The sequence below is a fragment of the Curcuma longa genome, chromosome 18 (assembly GCF_044706935.1).
Source record: "Curcuma longa cultivar G26 ecotype Majalengka, Jawa Barat chromosome 18, ITB_CL_G26_1.1, whole genome shotgun sequence".
NCBI classification, from domain to species: domain Eukaryota; kingdom Viridiplantae; phylum Streptophyta; class Magnoliopsida; order Zingiberales; family Zingiberaceae; genus Curcuma; species Curcuma longa.
The window spans coordinates 5,875,711-5,891,559 of NC_133878.1; the positions used below are offsets into that span (position 1 = coordinate 5,875,711).

The window sequence follows — 15,849 nt, forward strand, 5'->3', positions numbered from 1 at the left end:
ATACTAAGGGTTATTTGAAGTAAAAAATTTACAATACTATAATTTGATCCATAAGTTGATCCGTCTAATTTTAACTTTGTTTGTTTCCAAGGCAACTATAAAGTGTGCATTTTTTACTATGAAACATGTTAAAATAGTCTTCGTAATAGAATTAAAGAGGATTTTTTGATAGATTTTATGATTATCTACATTGAGGGAGAGTTTTTTTTAGTATTAATTCAAATTCTATAATTCATTATAATTATACTTCAAAAAAATCGTAAATCACAACTTTAATATATATATATATATATCATCTTTGTCTCTTTTAGTTAAGAAATATTTAATTTGATCATCAACAAATGATTAATATTAGTGATATTCATTTTATTTAAAGTTCATTAATTTCTTATAGGATGATGGAGATACAAAAGATTACATTGTCAAAGTTTTCAAATCTTACGAGTTCCATAGTAAAAATTTTGAAGATCTTGTTAATGAGAAGGTTTCTGAAATTATAATGAACAGTGAATATGTATCTTATTATGATTTTAATTGTTATATGTTATTTTATTTTTCTTTAACATTTTTTAGTCCTGATAAATTATAATTTCTAGCTCTGTCACTACTCAGGCTAGCAACTTACTTATCCATCCCCTTCATTTCTTTTTTTCAAGTTCTCATCTCTTTTCCTTTCCTTTCTTTTTCACGGTGGATTGTGTTTTTTTTTTGGGATTATCCACCTCTCTTTTATTCGTCTCCTCATGAGGATGGACCAGTAGGGCAGTTGAGGCTAAGCATTTGTTTGTTTTATTGGAACTATTTTTTAGAAAAATATTCTTTAGATTATTATATAATACAAAGATAGTCAATGATGTGGAGGAGACTAGGGGCGCCACATGGCATGATCAAGACTTGGTCAACATAGACCTCGATCTACCCGAGTCGAGATGGAAATCAAGTTAGGTCGACTTAACTCATGGCGAGCCTGAATCAAGTCAGACCTGTTCTACCAAGGTTGTCATGCGGTGAAGTTTAATATGAGTCGGTCTAGTTCTCACTCAACTCAGAATAGGTCAAGTTGGTTCCTCCGAGTTCAGCCTAGCAGGTGGCCAAGTCCCTAACAAGTCCTTCTGAATCATCTCCCAAGTTAGTCCGATAAAGTCGAGTATAGGCAGAACAGGACAGTTATAAATCCGAGGGGGCATGGGTTATAGAAGTTGACCTGATAGAATTAAGTCAACCCACTAGAAGCCAAACCGCTAAAAGCCGACCACCAAAAGTTGATCCGTCGGAAACTGACCCTCCAAAAGTTGATCCAACAGAAGCTAACTCAGCATAAGATAACTTGACCTAGTCAACCTGTCCCTTGATCTCAGATCAGATTAAATTAACGCCAACTACGAAAAAATTCTAGCGGAGACATGGAGATGGGAGATGTACTAAGAAGTCGATACCCAAGAGAGTATCAATTTCACAAGAAGAATAGTCTCGGGAATCAACTGCTCAAGAACCACCCCAAAGAAACTCCAAAAGAGGAAGAGTCGCTTCGATCAATGAGAAGAGGGAGGTGCCGACTTGGCAAGATACTCCATTTCATAGGAAATCTTGGATGAAGAATTGTCGAGTTTTCTGGCCATTACAAATTTGAGAGTATACGTGATCCTTTGATCCGAAGGATCACTTGTATCGGTTCGAGAATCTCCGTCCTGCATCAATACATGGATGAGGTAAAGTGTAGAGTTTTTCTAACAACTTTGGCAGGACTAGAGTAAAGATGGTTTAACTGACTAAAGCTAGACTCTATCCGATCCTTCGAGGAGTTTATCACCATATTCTTGCACCATTTTCCTAGCAGCAAACAATATCATAAGACTTCACATAGTCTTTTCGCGTTGAAGCAACAGAATAGGGACACCTTGCGGGAAACATTCACAGCTTCAATTGGGTGGCTATGAACGTGCCCTCTACCACCTCTGAAAATACTCACTAGTGTCTACTTTTAGGGATTGTTGAAGGTAGATTTCTTCGTACTCTAATAAAGAAACTTCTAATTAATTTCAAGGACCTCCCGGAAGAGCCAAAAATTATATCAATATGAAGGAGGCTTAGAGTACTCGGAAAAAAATGAAGCTGACTCATCTGGACCATATCATACTCGGTAAGAGAAAGGGGTTCCTCATCTACCTTCTTTTGCAAAAAGGTGAAATCCGTTACCTTAGCGGCCCCACACGATCGGCTCCACGACCATTTGTGAGGAGGTAAATTAGACCCGACCACGGTTCAGAACCGACAGTTCGGAACTGCCTGTTCGACGGTTCGAAACCGTCTGTTCGACGGTTCATGGTAGGTCGACCCTTAACCTTAACCGTCCAAGACGGTTACGGTTCATGGTTTGGAACCGCCGGTTCACGGTTCGGTTCACAGTTCGCGACGGTTCGAGATTATTATATTAAAAAATTTAAAATTTAAAATTTAAAATTTATTTAAAAAAGTGCACTTCGGAGAATTTACCATCCTAATCGACTGATTTAGTCAAACCAAGAAAACGGCTACTGAATTGCTGAAATCACACATGATTTTTGTCAGAATTCAAAATCCAGTCGACTGAATTTTCTGATCAATCTACTGATTTTTCAACCCGCCAGTTAACCGACGGGCCGTCGGTTCCCACCCCCTTGAACCGGACCGACTGACCCCGGCTAACCCGGGCCGGGTCCGGGCTGGACCAAACTGCAGTTGATCACGATGCAGGAGAGTATTGCCTGATTTCGCTAGGATTCGAACCCTTGCCCTCTTCTGCAACTCTACTGCGTCATAACCAACTCAGTTATGCCTCGGGGGCTACCTTCTTGAAGCATATTGCCGAAGCCACTCCTCAACTACGCTCTGATTAAAGCTGGGAGGGGAAAAGTCATTCAACCGTTGGAAGAAAATCCTGTGTGCATTCGATACAACAGTGGTATCAAAGCATGTTGAATGCATGAGTTTTAGAAATCATGTGATCTGTGAATAATATACCCACATCAATGATCCACTATACATGTTTTTGAACCATCGTGTTCTGCCGCCGTCGGACGAGATCGCGTTCTGCCGTCGTCGGGCGAGATGTTGTGTTAGTGATCGCCTGGCGAGATTGCATTATGTTTATCGTTGAATTAGGCTTTAAAAAATCCTAGATTAGTTCTAATCAGGCCAAATCACATCTATGTTGCAATCTATTATCGTCGTTGGACCCTAATAGAACTTAGGCTTTAAGAAAACCTATTTGAGTCTGGGCAAAAATCTAATTAGATTAGTTTTAGTGAAGAGAACTACGATTGCACTCAAGACTTAACACACTTAGATTCTGTCATCGAGTATTGCTAAGTGTTTTGGCACTTGGCCGAGCACAATTTAATAAAGGGAGGTAAATCAGATACTGAGCGACCCTCTAGGTGGGCCAGGAGGACTTTTTAATCATGACGGTCGTGACTCAAACCCTTGCCCTTTGATGCAAGTCTACCACCTAGGTACCAACTCAACTACGCCCTAAGGGCACCGCATTTTATCTCTATACCATATAGATAGTTAATGAGATCCCTAATAATCGACTTCACTATGGAGCTAGATTTCTTCTTCCAACCTATCAATAATAATATTCTTCATTGTGGATTGCACGTTGGAGATTTCTAGCGCACGAGATTGTTTTCCCAAGGCCTAACTAACTATAAACCCAAATAAGAAAAAAAACTTAAGAGATGAGAGATTAGTAAGTAGTAAAGAAGGCTTTCTATTTTTTAGGATGATTACAAACGGAAAAAAAATTAAAATAATTATAGACATGGTCCTTCCAAATAGACAGTAAGATCAATTTAATCTAACGGTGTATAATAAATGTTAAGTAATATATGTAAACGAAAATGATATCTTGAGCGACGGATTCGTGCATGCCCGTGAGCGACACCGCCACTGCCGCCGCCCTCGCCACGCCGTCCAGCTACCGCCGGCCGCTGGCTTGGCGTGATCAACCCACCGCTCGCCGACATTTCGTCCGGCGTCAGATTCCGACCGGATAGTGGTTGGAATCTGACATAATTTGGTCGGAAACAGCCAAATCACGCGGCCGGTCGTGGCGTGACCACTGTCGAGCTTGATCGGGCCGGATTTCAATCGAATCGTGGTCGGAGACTGGCCGAGGAAGGACCGACGTGCGACGTCGGTCTTTCCTCGGCGGGTCTCCGGCCGTGATTCGGTTGGAATCCGACCCGATCGAGCTCGGCAGTGGCCGCGCCACGGCAATGGCATGATCGGGCTGGATTTCGACAGAATCGCGATCGGAGACTGATCGAGGAAGGACCGACATGCGACGCTGGCCCGTCCTCTGTCAGATTCCGATCGCAATTCGATCAGAATCTAGCCCGATCGAGCTCGACAGTGGCGCGGTGGGTGATTTGGTTGTTTCCAGCTAAATTACACTGGATTCCGATCACTATATCCGGTCGGAATTTGATGCCGGACGAAGTATCGGCGAGCGGCGCGTCGATTGCGCCCGAGCCAGCGGTTGGCGGTAGCTGGACGATGCGGCGAGGACGGTAGCAGTAGCGGTGGGTCTGCGGTGTCACTCACCGACGCGCACAAATCCGTCGGTCAGGATACAGTTCTCTATATGTAAATATGTCTATAATGATAAGATTCTAAAAAGGAATTAAAATAATTAATGAAAAGCTAAGACAAATTATGGCTCATAGGTGAGCAAAAGAGTAATTAGGAACCTCTCTTCAGCATAAAAGTTAAGAGCTTTCAATTCTTATTAGCAATAGACTATATATAGTCTCTCAATACTAAATCACGCTGTTATTGCTGCTAATGCGGATATCCTTTTCAGAAAGATGCTTGAGGAGATCGTCGATGAACTTATCCATGTTCCTGGACGATGATCCATTCGAGGCCACACCTGCCCTTGCCGCCTTCTGTACCTTGTCCATCTCCATCCTCACCTCCGCTCCGACTTCGCCGCCCATCAACTTTTCAATTTTGTCGCACACCTCGTCCCTGTTCACCTCCTCGGAGCCTCCGAGACGAACCCCTATCTTTAGATCCTTGCTCACCAACTTACAGTTCGGCAGCTGATCGAACGCTAGCGGGAAGCACAGCATCGGCACGCCGCACCAAACGCTCTCCAAAGTCGAATTCCACCCGCAGTGCGTCAAGAATCCGCCGACGGAGGGGTGGAGGAGGACATCCTTCTGGTGGCACCACGGCACCACCATCCCCCTCCCCTCGCTCGCCGCCACAAAGCCATCAGGGAGGGGCGCGGTGCCCGGCCGGCGAACCCACAGGAAGTTGACCTTACTGTTCAAAACACCATGCGCTATCTCCCTTAAGTCCCTCTCGCTCACATGTACCAGAGTTCCGAATGACACGTACAGCACCGAGGCCGCCGGCATCGTGTCCAGCCAATGCGTGCAGTCCTGCACGGTAGAGATGCTGCTGGCAATGCCGCCGGCGAATCCATCGGGAAAGATGGGGCCGATGGCGTAGAAAGGCATCTCCCGCCGGAGAGCAGAGATCGGCTCTGCTTCGAGCTCTTCCACTGTGTTGGCGAGTACGAAGTCGGCTCCTCTTAGCTCGTCGAAGCACTTGAACATGAATTGATGGAGTAAGGAAGACGCATCCTTGCTTTGATAGATAGGGAGGAGTTCATGCGGCTCGATTTCTGGAATGCCTGGTATGTATCTGATGGTCGTATCTTTCCGATTCTGATCAAGGGTAGCAAAGTGGCCATTTGAGATGAGGAGGTCCTTGTGGTAGTGGAGCGCTAGGACTAGCGCCGTCTGAGTCCAGAAAGAGACATGAAGCAAGTCGTACTTCTTGGCCATGGCGGATGGCCAAGTGTTGAAGGTGTCTGCGATAAGGACGGTGACGGGCGGCTCTTGTTTCAAGAGCTTCTGCAGTAGCTCTTCCATGGGAGCGAGCTTAGGGCATGGTGGAGCAGGGCGTAGAAGATGTCGTCGTTGTGCGAGCCCGACTGTACCGCGCGCGCTCTTAGATACATGGCATCTTTCAAGACTTGGAAGCGGATGTCGAGGCCCTGGCAGCAGGCGGCGGCGGCGGCGAAGAGATCGAGGGAGGAGGAGGAGGAGGAGGAGCCAACGTCTAGGGTGGCAACGGTGACGACGAATCCCTTGCCGGCCAGTTTGACGGAGAGGTTGACGGCGGGAAAGAAGTGGCCGGGCAAGGAGAGGGTGGCGAAGAGGGCGTGGGGCTTCGTCATGCTTGTTGCTTCTACAGAGAATATAATGTTAGCTTACGAGGATGACCAGCTAGTAAGTCTCAAATAAAAGACTGTGATGTGTTGCTGTATTCGTCCTCGGACATAATTGAGTTGGACTGCAACTTCTTGAATGTACTGCAACTGCAACTTCCTGAATTACACTGTGTTATGTGACTGCTGGACGACGGATTACACTGTGTTGCTGCATGTTGCTGTATTTGAATAATTAATAAACACTATTGTTGGACTGCACCGGGCTGAGCCAAGTGCGCAGTCCAATAATTTAAAAAAATTAAAATATTTTAATTTAGTTTTATTGATTAGTCCAGGATAATTGTTAATTTTAACTATGCTATTGGCTACCGCCGCACCATTCGACCACTACCGGCCACCGCCTTAGGCGCGTTCGACTCGTCGGTGCTCTGTCCGATGTCGAATAGTGATCGGAATATGACGGAATTCAGTCGGAAACAGAGTTGACAATGGCAGCACCGTTTCCGACCAAATCGCGGGCGGATTCCGACAATGATTTGGCTGAAATCAGATCGCGATTTTGTCGGAATTCAATCGCGATTTGGTCGGAATCGACACGACCACTGTCGACGGCGATTGAGTCGGATTCCGGTCGAATCGAGACCGATCTCTGGTTGCGATTCGATCGGAATCCAACCCGATCGCCGTCGATAGTGGGCGCGCAGTGGGGGGCGGCTGTTTCCAACCAATTCACCGATTTCGACCACTATCCGCTTGAAATTCGACACCGACCGAAGCGCCGGTGAGTGGCGCATCGATCGCGGCCGAGGTGGCGGCCGGACGGCATGGCGAGGACAGCGACAGCGGCAGCGGCGGTGGGTCAAGGAGTCGCACACGGGGTTATCGGCCGGGCATAGCAATCTCGTATATATATATATATATATATATATATATATATATATATATATATATATATATACTGATCTCCTGCGCTCCGTTCCCCTACGCTCCCCGTGCGCGACAGCCGACCTCCTTCCGTTCATCGCCGCCGTTCTTCGTCGTCCGATCACCGTTGGCCGCAATCCCGGACTCGTTGGAAGCGCAACTCGACGGCGCACACATCGGCACCGGATTCAGGCCGGATTGGGCCGGAATCCGGCCGGAATTCCGGCCGAAACAGGGCAGACACGGTGGCGCCCGCTTTCGCAGGAAATCGGCCGGATTCCGGCCGAATCACGGCCGGAGACCGGCCGCGGTCGACGCGCCGGCGCCGGGCGCGTCGACCGCGGCCGGTCTCCGGCCGTGATTCGGCCGGAATCCGGCCGATTTCGGCTGGAATCGGTCAACAGTAGCTGTTGGCCGATTCCGGCCGAAATTCGGCCGGATTCCGGCCGAATTTGGCCGGAATCCGACCACCGGACCCGGCGCCGGTGAGTTGCGCATCCATCGGCGCCGGTCCGGTGGCCGGAGATGGCCGGACGCCGGTGAACAGCTGCGGTGAAGGAGCAAACGTCCGAGGAGAAATACTGTGCGTCGATCGGAGAAACGGACGGTCCCGATTGTTTCGCGCACGGAGAGCGTAGGAGAGCGGAGCGCAGGAGATCAATTTCCTATATATATATATATATATATATATATATATATATATATATATATATATATATATAATTGCTATGCTGAGCGCCGATTTCCTGAGCGCCCGTGAGCGTTTCCATCCCGGCCGTTCATCCGATCGCGCGCTCAATCTCATCCGTCCAAAAAATCACGATTGCACAGTGTTTCTCCTCGGACCTCCGCCGCTTCCCGCCGTCCGTTCATCGCCGTCCGACCACCATTGGCCGCCGGATCGGGCCCGTTGGAACCGCAACTTGCCGGCCAGGGGCGGATCTAGACGAGGGCTGGAGGGGGCTGAAACCCTCGCCAGGATCGCCAGTGCGGTCGCGTCGATCGGCACAATAAATCTGAGAGCTCCCTTTGGGCCACTGTGTGGCTTTGCCGCTCGGACGGGCTACATGGAGGGAACAGCGGTTATTGTGAACGTACGCAGGCATAATATGGTTCATTAAATGCCCATCTGTCACTGTCGTACATGCATGCATATGCACGCAGAGATCGAGCACTCTTCGTCTGCCCACGTATCTGTTTTATTCACCGTTAGGAATAAATCGAAATCTAACCGATAGAATTTTTTAAATAAAATTGAATTGATAAAATATTAATTAATTTATTTTCTCATCGAATTAATTAAATTTTCATTTCTATCCAATTTTAATTAATTCAAAATTAGAAATTTACGATTTTTAGATTTAGAGATTTAAGATTCGACTTATTCTATTTAACTGAATTAAAAAAATTTTAAAATTGAAATGAAATTAAATTAATTAAAATAACTAATTTTAAAAAAATCAAAATAATTGAATCATACTTTTAAATTTAATTCGTTCGATCAATCAATTTGATTTAATCAAACTTTTGCTTACTCTTCTGCAAGAGGTGGAATCCATCACCTTAGCGGCCTCACACGATCGGCTCCACAACCATCTGTGAGGAGGTAAATCGAGAAACTGCAGTTGGTCACGACGCAGGAGGAAACTTTTGCTCACTCACTCCATACCCATAGAGTTGCAATTCTTAAACTTCTCCCTCTTAATGCATGAATTGTGCTCAGCCAACTGCCGCCTCGTGGCTCAGCCGCGACCAGCGTTTTCACCAACGCCGCGAGGGCTGGAGGTCTGGAGCAGGCGAGCAGCAGGGCGATCGGCGACCAGCGCTTTCACCAACGTCGCTTCGTGGCTCAGTCGCGACCGCGAGCACAGCGCCCCGCGCCCCCGGCCCCCCGCTGGAGCGCAAAGTGCTCCGTGCTGGTCGTCGTATTCGTCAAGCGCTCGCCCTGTCTGATATAAATTGATAGTCTATCAGCCCTATGTCTAAGAATTTTGATGTGTATTTGGACAGAGACATTATGTATACCTCATATATCCTTAATTTACTAGGGAGATTCTGTCCGTTTTGAGATTAGGAGAGGATGATAGGTAGTTGGCTGAGTGATCTGCATTTTGAGTGATATGTATTTTTGGATCAGGATCTTTTCCTCCCGCACATTTATACATTTACTTTTAAAAAAAAATTATTGATTCTTCTATACTGTAGTGGAATGATATAATTTTATGATTTTAGAATGTTTTGGAATGATTATTATATTGTAAAAAAATTTATTAGCCCTCGCCAAAAATTTTTTCTGGATCCGCCCCTGTTGCCGGCGGTCCGGCGGTGGCCGAATTCCGTCTGCGGTCGATGCGCTGGCGCCAAGCGCGTCGACCGCGGCCGGTCTCCGGCCGCGATTCGGTCGGAATCCGGCCGAATTCCGGGCGACAGCGGTGCCAGCCACTGCTGCCATGTTTCGGCCGGAATTCCGGCCGGATTCCGGTCCAATCCGGCCGAAATTCGATGCCAGGATGTGCGCCGTCGAGTTGCGGTTCCAACGGATCCGGTCCGGCGGCCGGCGGTGGTCGGACGGCGATGAACGAGTGGCGGAAGTGCGCGAACGTCGGAGGAGTCGCGTAATGGGCCGCGTAAGAACCCGTCGCTCAGATATATATAATTAGGTATTTGAGACGAGTATGGATAATTTTAGATCTGTCCCTGTATCAATTCTTCATCGAATTTAGAAGAAATTGGCCTCCGTAATTATAGGTGGTCCTTGGGCGGATATGGTGTGGATAAAGATTAGCATTCCATTAAAATTGAATAGATCAAATCGAGTTAATTAAAATTGAATAAATTATTTTTTTTACACATTGAATAGGTCAAAATTTATTATTAAAATCGAATAAATCTAACTAATATAATATCAATTAATTCAATCAATTACATATTAATCGAATTTATTTATCAACAGATACCACATTAATGATAAATTCCAGTTAGTCGCATTGACTCAATCTTTGAGGATGATCGGTCCAGTCCCATAAAAATTTTTTACCGGCCACCAGGGTAAATCGAGAAGCGCACGCAGCGGCAACCCAAATACCTAGTATCGATCCCCAAATGGAGGAAAATTTCTACAAATACACCGTAGTTGAGGATCGAACCGCGGGTGTCTGGGTGACAACCTAACTAGATGTCCTATCGCGGCACCATAACCCTAGGGACCGGATACCACATTAATCAATTGACTGAGGATAGCATTAATCAATTTCTAAACTTATCATATTTATTTTATCATTAACTATCGATTTATTACTATAAGAAAATCATCCTTTCACGACATATTCAAAATGCTAATCAATCGCTAAATTCTTTTAACGACTGAATTAATGACCAATTTAGTCCATCATTATATTTTTTATCGCTAATGGTTAGCGACTAAAATTTTAATTCGATTGCTAATTTATAAGATGGAAAAATATCGATCACTAATGATTAAAATAAAATTGATCATTAAATTAGCGACCGAATTTAAATTCGATTATTAATTTTAATGCCCAAATACAATTTCAATAATTAATTTAACGATAGAAATTATATTCATCACTAAATTAACATATTAATGTTTAATATTTAATGATCGAATATATAATTTGATCACTAAATTATCATGACTACTATTTAATATTTAACTATCAAATTTAAATTAGATCGTTAAATTAACTATTTAACGATGACAATTTTAAATCCATCGCTATTTTAACATAAATTTAGTATAATATAACTTAAAATATATAGAAACTTATACACAATTACAATATTAATATCAATTAAAATAATATTTTATTAACGACATATACACAATTATAATATTCAAAATAATATTTATTAACGGCATCAAAATATTCACAATTATAATATTTAAAATAATATTTACTAAGGACATCCAAATATACACAATTACAATATTAACATCAATTAATTTAATATTTAATAACAATATCTAAATCATCAATTTCAAAATACAATATTTATCCAAAAATATTTCTGATATTAATCTCAAAATATGAAAAATAATTTATTAACATAATTTGAAGAACAATTAAAAATACTCGGTTAGTCATCTATGACCTACTCAAATATTCATATACAACCTACCGTTTTGATCCTAAGTCTTTTGGAAATCAGTATCATATTTTGAATAGTCAGCAAAAGTAGAAGAAGAAACTAATGGCTAAGAGAACATACGAGACATGTATTCTTGCATCGTGGTGTAGGAGGATCTAGCAACATGATTAATTTATGTCTTTCGATATAATTATATTTCCCTTTGAACTGTGATGAGAAGAAATTGAGATTATCAATACCTCTTTTGGGTTTTGAAGAAGAACGATTGAGACTACCAATAAAGAAGATGATCAGCCCGTGACCTCCTGATGTCATATTTGTTAACAAATCGACGAGGATTCTAAAGTCCAGCAACTACTAATTAATTTTATTGATTTGGTGCAAGATGATCTTCTTCCGGGACGACCAACTGATACTATTCTAAACTCGAGGATGAATTTCTTTCAACCTGGGGCGACTGATGCAGGAGCATCCAAAGATTTTTATTATTAATTTTGATAATTTTTATTTTTAAAATTTTTGGTATTTAGAGTAATTTTGAAAAGTTCTATTTTTTTATTTTAGGATTTTTTTAAATCCGTTTAGGATTGAGTCTGTTAAGAAATTTTTCTTTGTATGAGAAATTTTTCTTAGAGTTTGAGTCTATATAAAGATATTATGAGTTGATATTTTAGGAGAAGAAGTTTTGATTTAATAATATTTTCGACAATGCCGTTTATTTTCCTATCTCTTGTTATTCTTCTGAATTAACATATTTTAGAAGATTGTTTTCGACGTTCACGGACGAACCAACGGATTCAATATTGCTCTTAAGATAATTGCTATCCTATCCGATATCACATCGACTGCTCTACAACTGTCTTGACCTGATCTCGCAGCAACTCCTCTATTATTGTGACTCAAACTTGATTCTCTGCTTTTAACGCTTGCATTTCATATATTTATCTAAAAATATTTCTGATATTGATCCCAAAACATGAAAAATAATTCAATAACATAATTTGAAGAACAACTAGAATATTGGATTAGCCATATACAACTTGATCTGCTGGTATTGTCATTTTGTCAGATGGCTAGAGTAATCATTTATCAAGTGAACCAAGACAAATTACATGATTCAAACTTATCAGGTGGTGATGCATTCAAAGAACAACATCATTGTGGTGTTAGATTTCAAAATAGAGCAGCATAGTGGTATTGATTTTAAGATTTATGCAACACCAAAGTGGTGTCTTTTTTTTTAAATCAGCACAACAGTGATGTTAATTTTTAAAAATCTTATGCAATACCAGAGTAGTGTTGTTCTTTGAAAATCAACACCATAATGATAGTGTGTTTTAAAATTCAACATCATGTCCCCGGGACAATGGTGCTGCGGTAGGACATCCAGGTTGTCACCTAGATACCTGCGGTTCGATCCCCAACTACGGTGTATTTGTAAATTTTTTTTTTTAAATGGGGAGCACAATCAAAGGATGCTGGACGTCTGAGCTGACCTAATTCCAGAGATAATCAATGAGACTAACTGAGATTTATCATTTTTTTTAAATTCAACATCATAGATAAACCATAATAGTTACAATCCTACCCAAAGCAAACAGAATAAATAGCACTACTGGCCAGAGTTCGAGTTGAACAACAAATAACTTGGTGCCACTCAAAGACTTAAGCCTCCTAAACATTTGAAGACAGAACCATGTCCAAACTAATTACGCACAAAACTATTTGAATGACTCATGGCTCATTCAACCAATCAAAAGTAGTTCAAATAAGTCAGATCACTGTAATGCTTCCAAAATGCAAAAAAGTTAGTGTGCCCACAGGATCAGAACTAGATGTTCAGAAGAAATGTCTGACTATTAGCACAAGGAGTAGAATGAACAAAATGAGAGATTTTCCACTTGTGTCACCAAAGACAATTTTGAGTTGCAAAGAATATCTTCCCTAAGTTTGTCTCCTGAATACAAGTTTTGCATGATCACAAGACAATCCTGAATACAAGTACATAAGTATTTTATATGATATTAGGTTCCACTATAGCACTTAACAAGAACAATAAAAAACTGTCTTCTGACATTAACCAAGGTCTAACAATGACCTTAATGTGAGCCTCTAATTATTTTATAAGTTCATTCAAATTACAAAGTCCAATTACCTAATTTTTAGATTAATTAGTCATTATACGTAATGGTACTAATGCATACAAACAATAGAGAATATTTGATCACTAAGCTATGTTTCACTTTGATACCAAATGGTTTCTAGTGTAAACAACAATATAAAAAAAAATGATTCCGTGGTATAACCGTAAAATTAACAAGTACCTGGATGTATATCTACAGCCAAAACCTAGAGAAAGATCACAATACAAGAAAATAAACTTAGAAAGGTAAACTATTGTTCCTGTTGAGATCGCCTTGTGGATACGTCACCTGCCACGTAGCACCACAGTTGACGTCGTGAGGAGGAAGAAGATGTTGAGCTCCAGGACTTGCGAACACCAACACCGTGAGTAGGAAGGTCAGGGATGTCCCTGGCTCGACCACTCCGACGCTCAAGTCAGTTACTGGGAGGAGGAAGAAGAAAACAAGTTGTAAGAAGAAGTGAGTACTTGTGGTATGACGTACATGTGCGTGCAATATCAGGGAGTTATATAGACGGAGAGGGGAGAGAATTATACTAGCTTGTCTTATCATTACTTAAGGAAAATATCTGTATAGTAGATTTTGTCAGAGGAGCTATCTTTTGTTATTAAGGAGAATATTTCTTGTCAGAGGAGATATCTTATCAGGGTATGAAAAATATCTTGCCGTGATCATCCGCGATTATTACGGATGGAATGCCCCCTCACCGTCGTAGGCCCGCATCATTAGATTGTCATGTCTCATAACTGCTTGGCGGCGGTGATGTGACTGTCTGACAGATTGGATATGATTGTGACCGTCGGATCAGGGGATTTGATCGTAACCGACAAATAAGATGGATCAGGGTTAGATAGGCGAGCGGCCGAGCAGGAATTATGAATGAGTCGAACGTGTCTGATTAAGTCCAGTCAACCGTAACAACCGGGTCTTCCTCTGCTTGTGCCACGTGTTCAAACAAGTCACCTTCCTTCTGACGTGTCCCTATCTAAGACTGATCTTTGCGGGCCAGATCATAATACCCCTAACAACTATATTTCTTGGCTATCATTAATGCACACAAGAGGTCATATAACTAATAGAATCACATCAACTCACCTCACTAATTCGACTTGTAATGCAAGGTACGCTCTTGTTGCAAACAAGAGCGTATAACATAAATATAAAAAGCTGATGAAAACTATGATTAATTAGATCAACAACATTAGATATTTCTATGTTTGCCTAATTAACCACTTCAAACAAATGCAAAAACATCATGGCCAAGTCACACTTAAGGTAGCTATGTTTGTTATATTCTCAGCTAATTACTATAATAAAATTGCACCTTAAGGTACAATATTGCCCAACTGTATGATGCACAAGCAGGATCTCTAATGAAAAAATAGTGCAACTTACTAACGGCAAAAAAATTCCAAGGCAACCCGCAAACCAAATGACAAACTCAGTCACTTGACATCTAGGTCGAGGCCTCGTGGTGAGGTCGTGACTCGCCTGTGGCCTCGAGGCGAGGTTGCGACTCGCCGGTAGCCTCATGGCGAGGTCGCACCAAGGTTTGTCTTGTCCTTTGTTTCCAACGAGAGAGAAGAGAAAGGGGAAGAGAAAGAATTGCTTGCTCTGAGATCCGTTTTCTGAATTTAAAATCGGATCAAAATTTTATTCCATTGTTAATTTAGAGATTGAAAATTTATCAATTTTATTCGATTGCTAATTTAATGATCAAAAATTTATGCCGTCGTTAATTACAGATTGAATTTATTTGGTTGTTAAAGCGATCAAAATTTTATTCGATCGCTAATTAGCAATCGAAAATTTATTCGATTACTAAGCGACTACATTTTTATCCGATCAATAATTTAGTGACCAAAAATCTATTTGGTCGATGCAATCCAGACTTCAGAATTTAGGTTTGTGGGTATGGTCAAACTTAGGAGGCTATAAAGAATGCACTAGTTTTGGTTTGAGATAGTTTTGAGGTGGCTAGGGCCATCAACGAGTTTTGAACAAAACTCACTTATACTCATTTAGTGTCCAACATCAAGAATGGTAAGCATGGTCATGAATCAAAAGGCTCTAAGAAATGCATTGATCCTAGTCTTGATTGAGTTTGCTTAGCTAATAACCATCAGTGAAATTTGACAAAACTCATTGATGGTCATACAATATCTAAAATCAAGAATATTGGACATGACCAAACTCAAGATGTTGCAACAAATCAAGTGGTAGTGTTATAGAGTATGACGAACATAGGCCTCTTAGTGGTGTTCAAACTTGTTTAATAAGATAACTGAGCCAAGCCAAGCCTAAAATGAACCAAGCCATTGAAATGATTATTCAAGCTTGGCTTGGTTTCATTTTTATGATCTTGAGTTTAATTCATTTAGATGTTATCGAGTCTCAATTTAAGCTTATGTGATTATTTAAAACTTTTACATTTTAAGCTTG

At 41.8% G+C, this 15,849-nt stretch overlaps 1 protein-coding gene across 1 annotated transcript; it reads right to left on the minus strand.

Moving 5' to 3' along the window:
* Positions 1-4,802: 4,802 nt before the first annotated feature.
* LOC141812145 (UDP-glycosyltransferase 86A1-like) lies at positions 4,803-6,235 on the minus strand. The gene is given in 2 exon segments (XM_074700181.1): positions 4,803-5,936; positions 5,939-6,235. Coding segments are annotated over 2 exon segments (1,431 nt in total).
* Between the last annotated feature and the right edge of the window lie 9,614 nt (positions 6,236-15,849).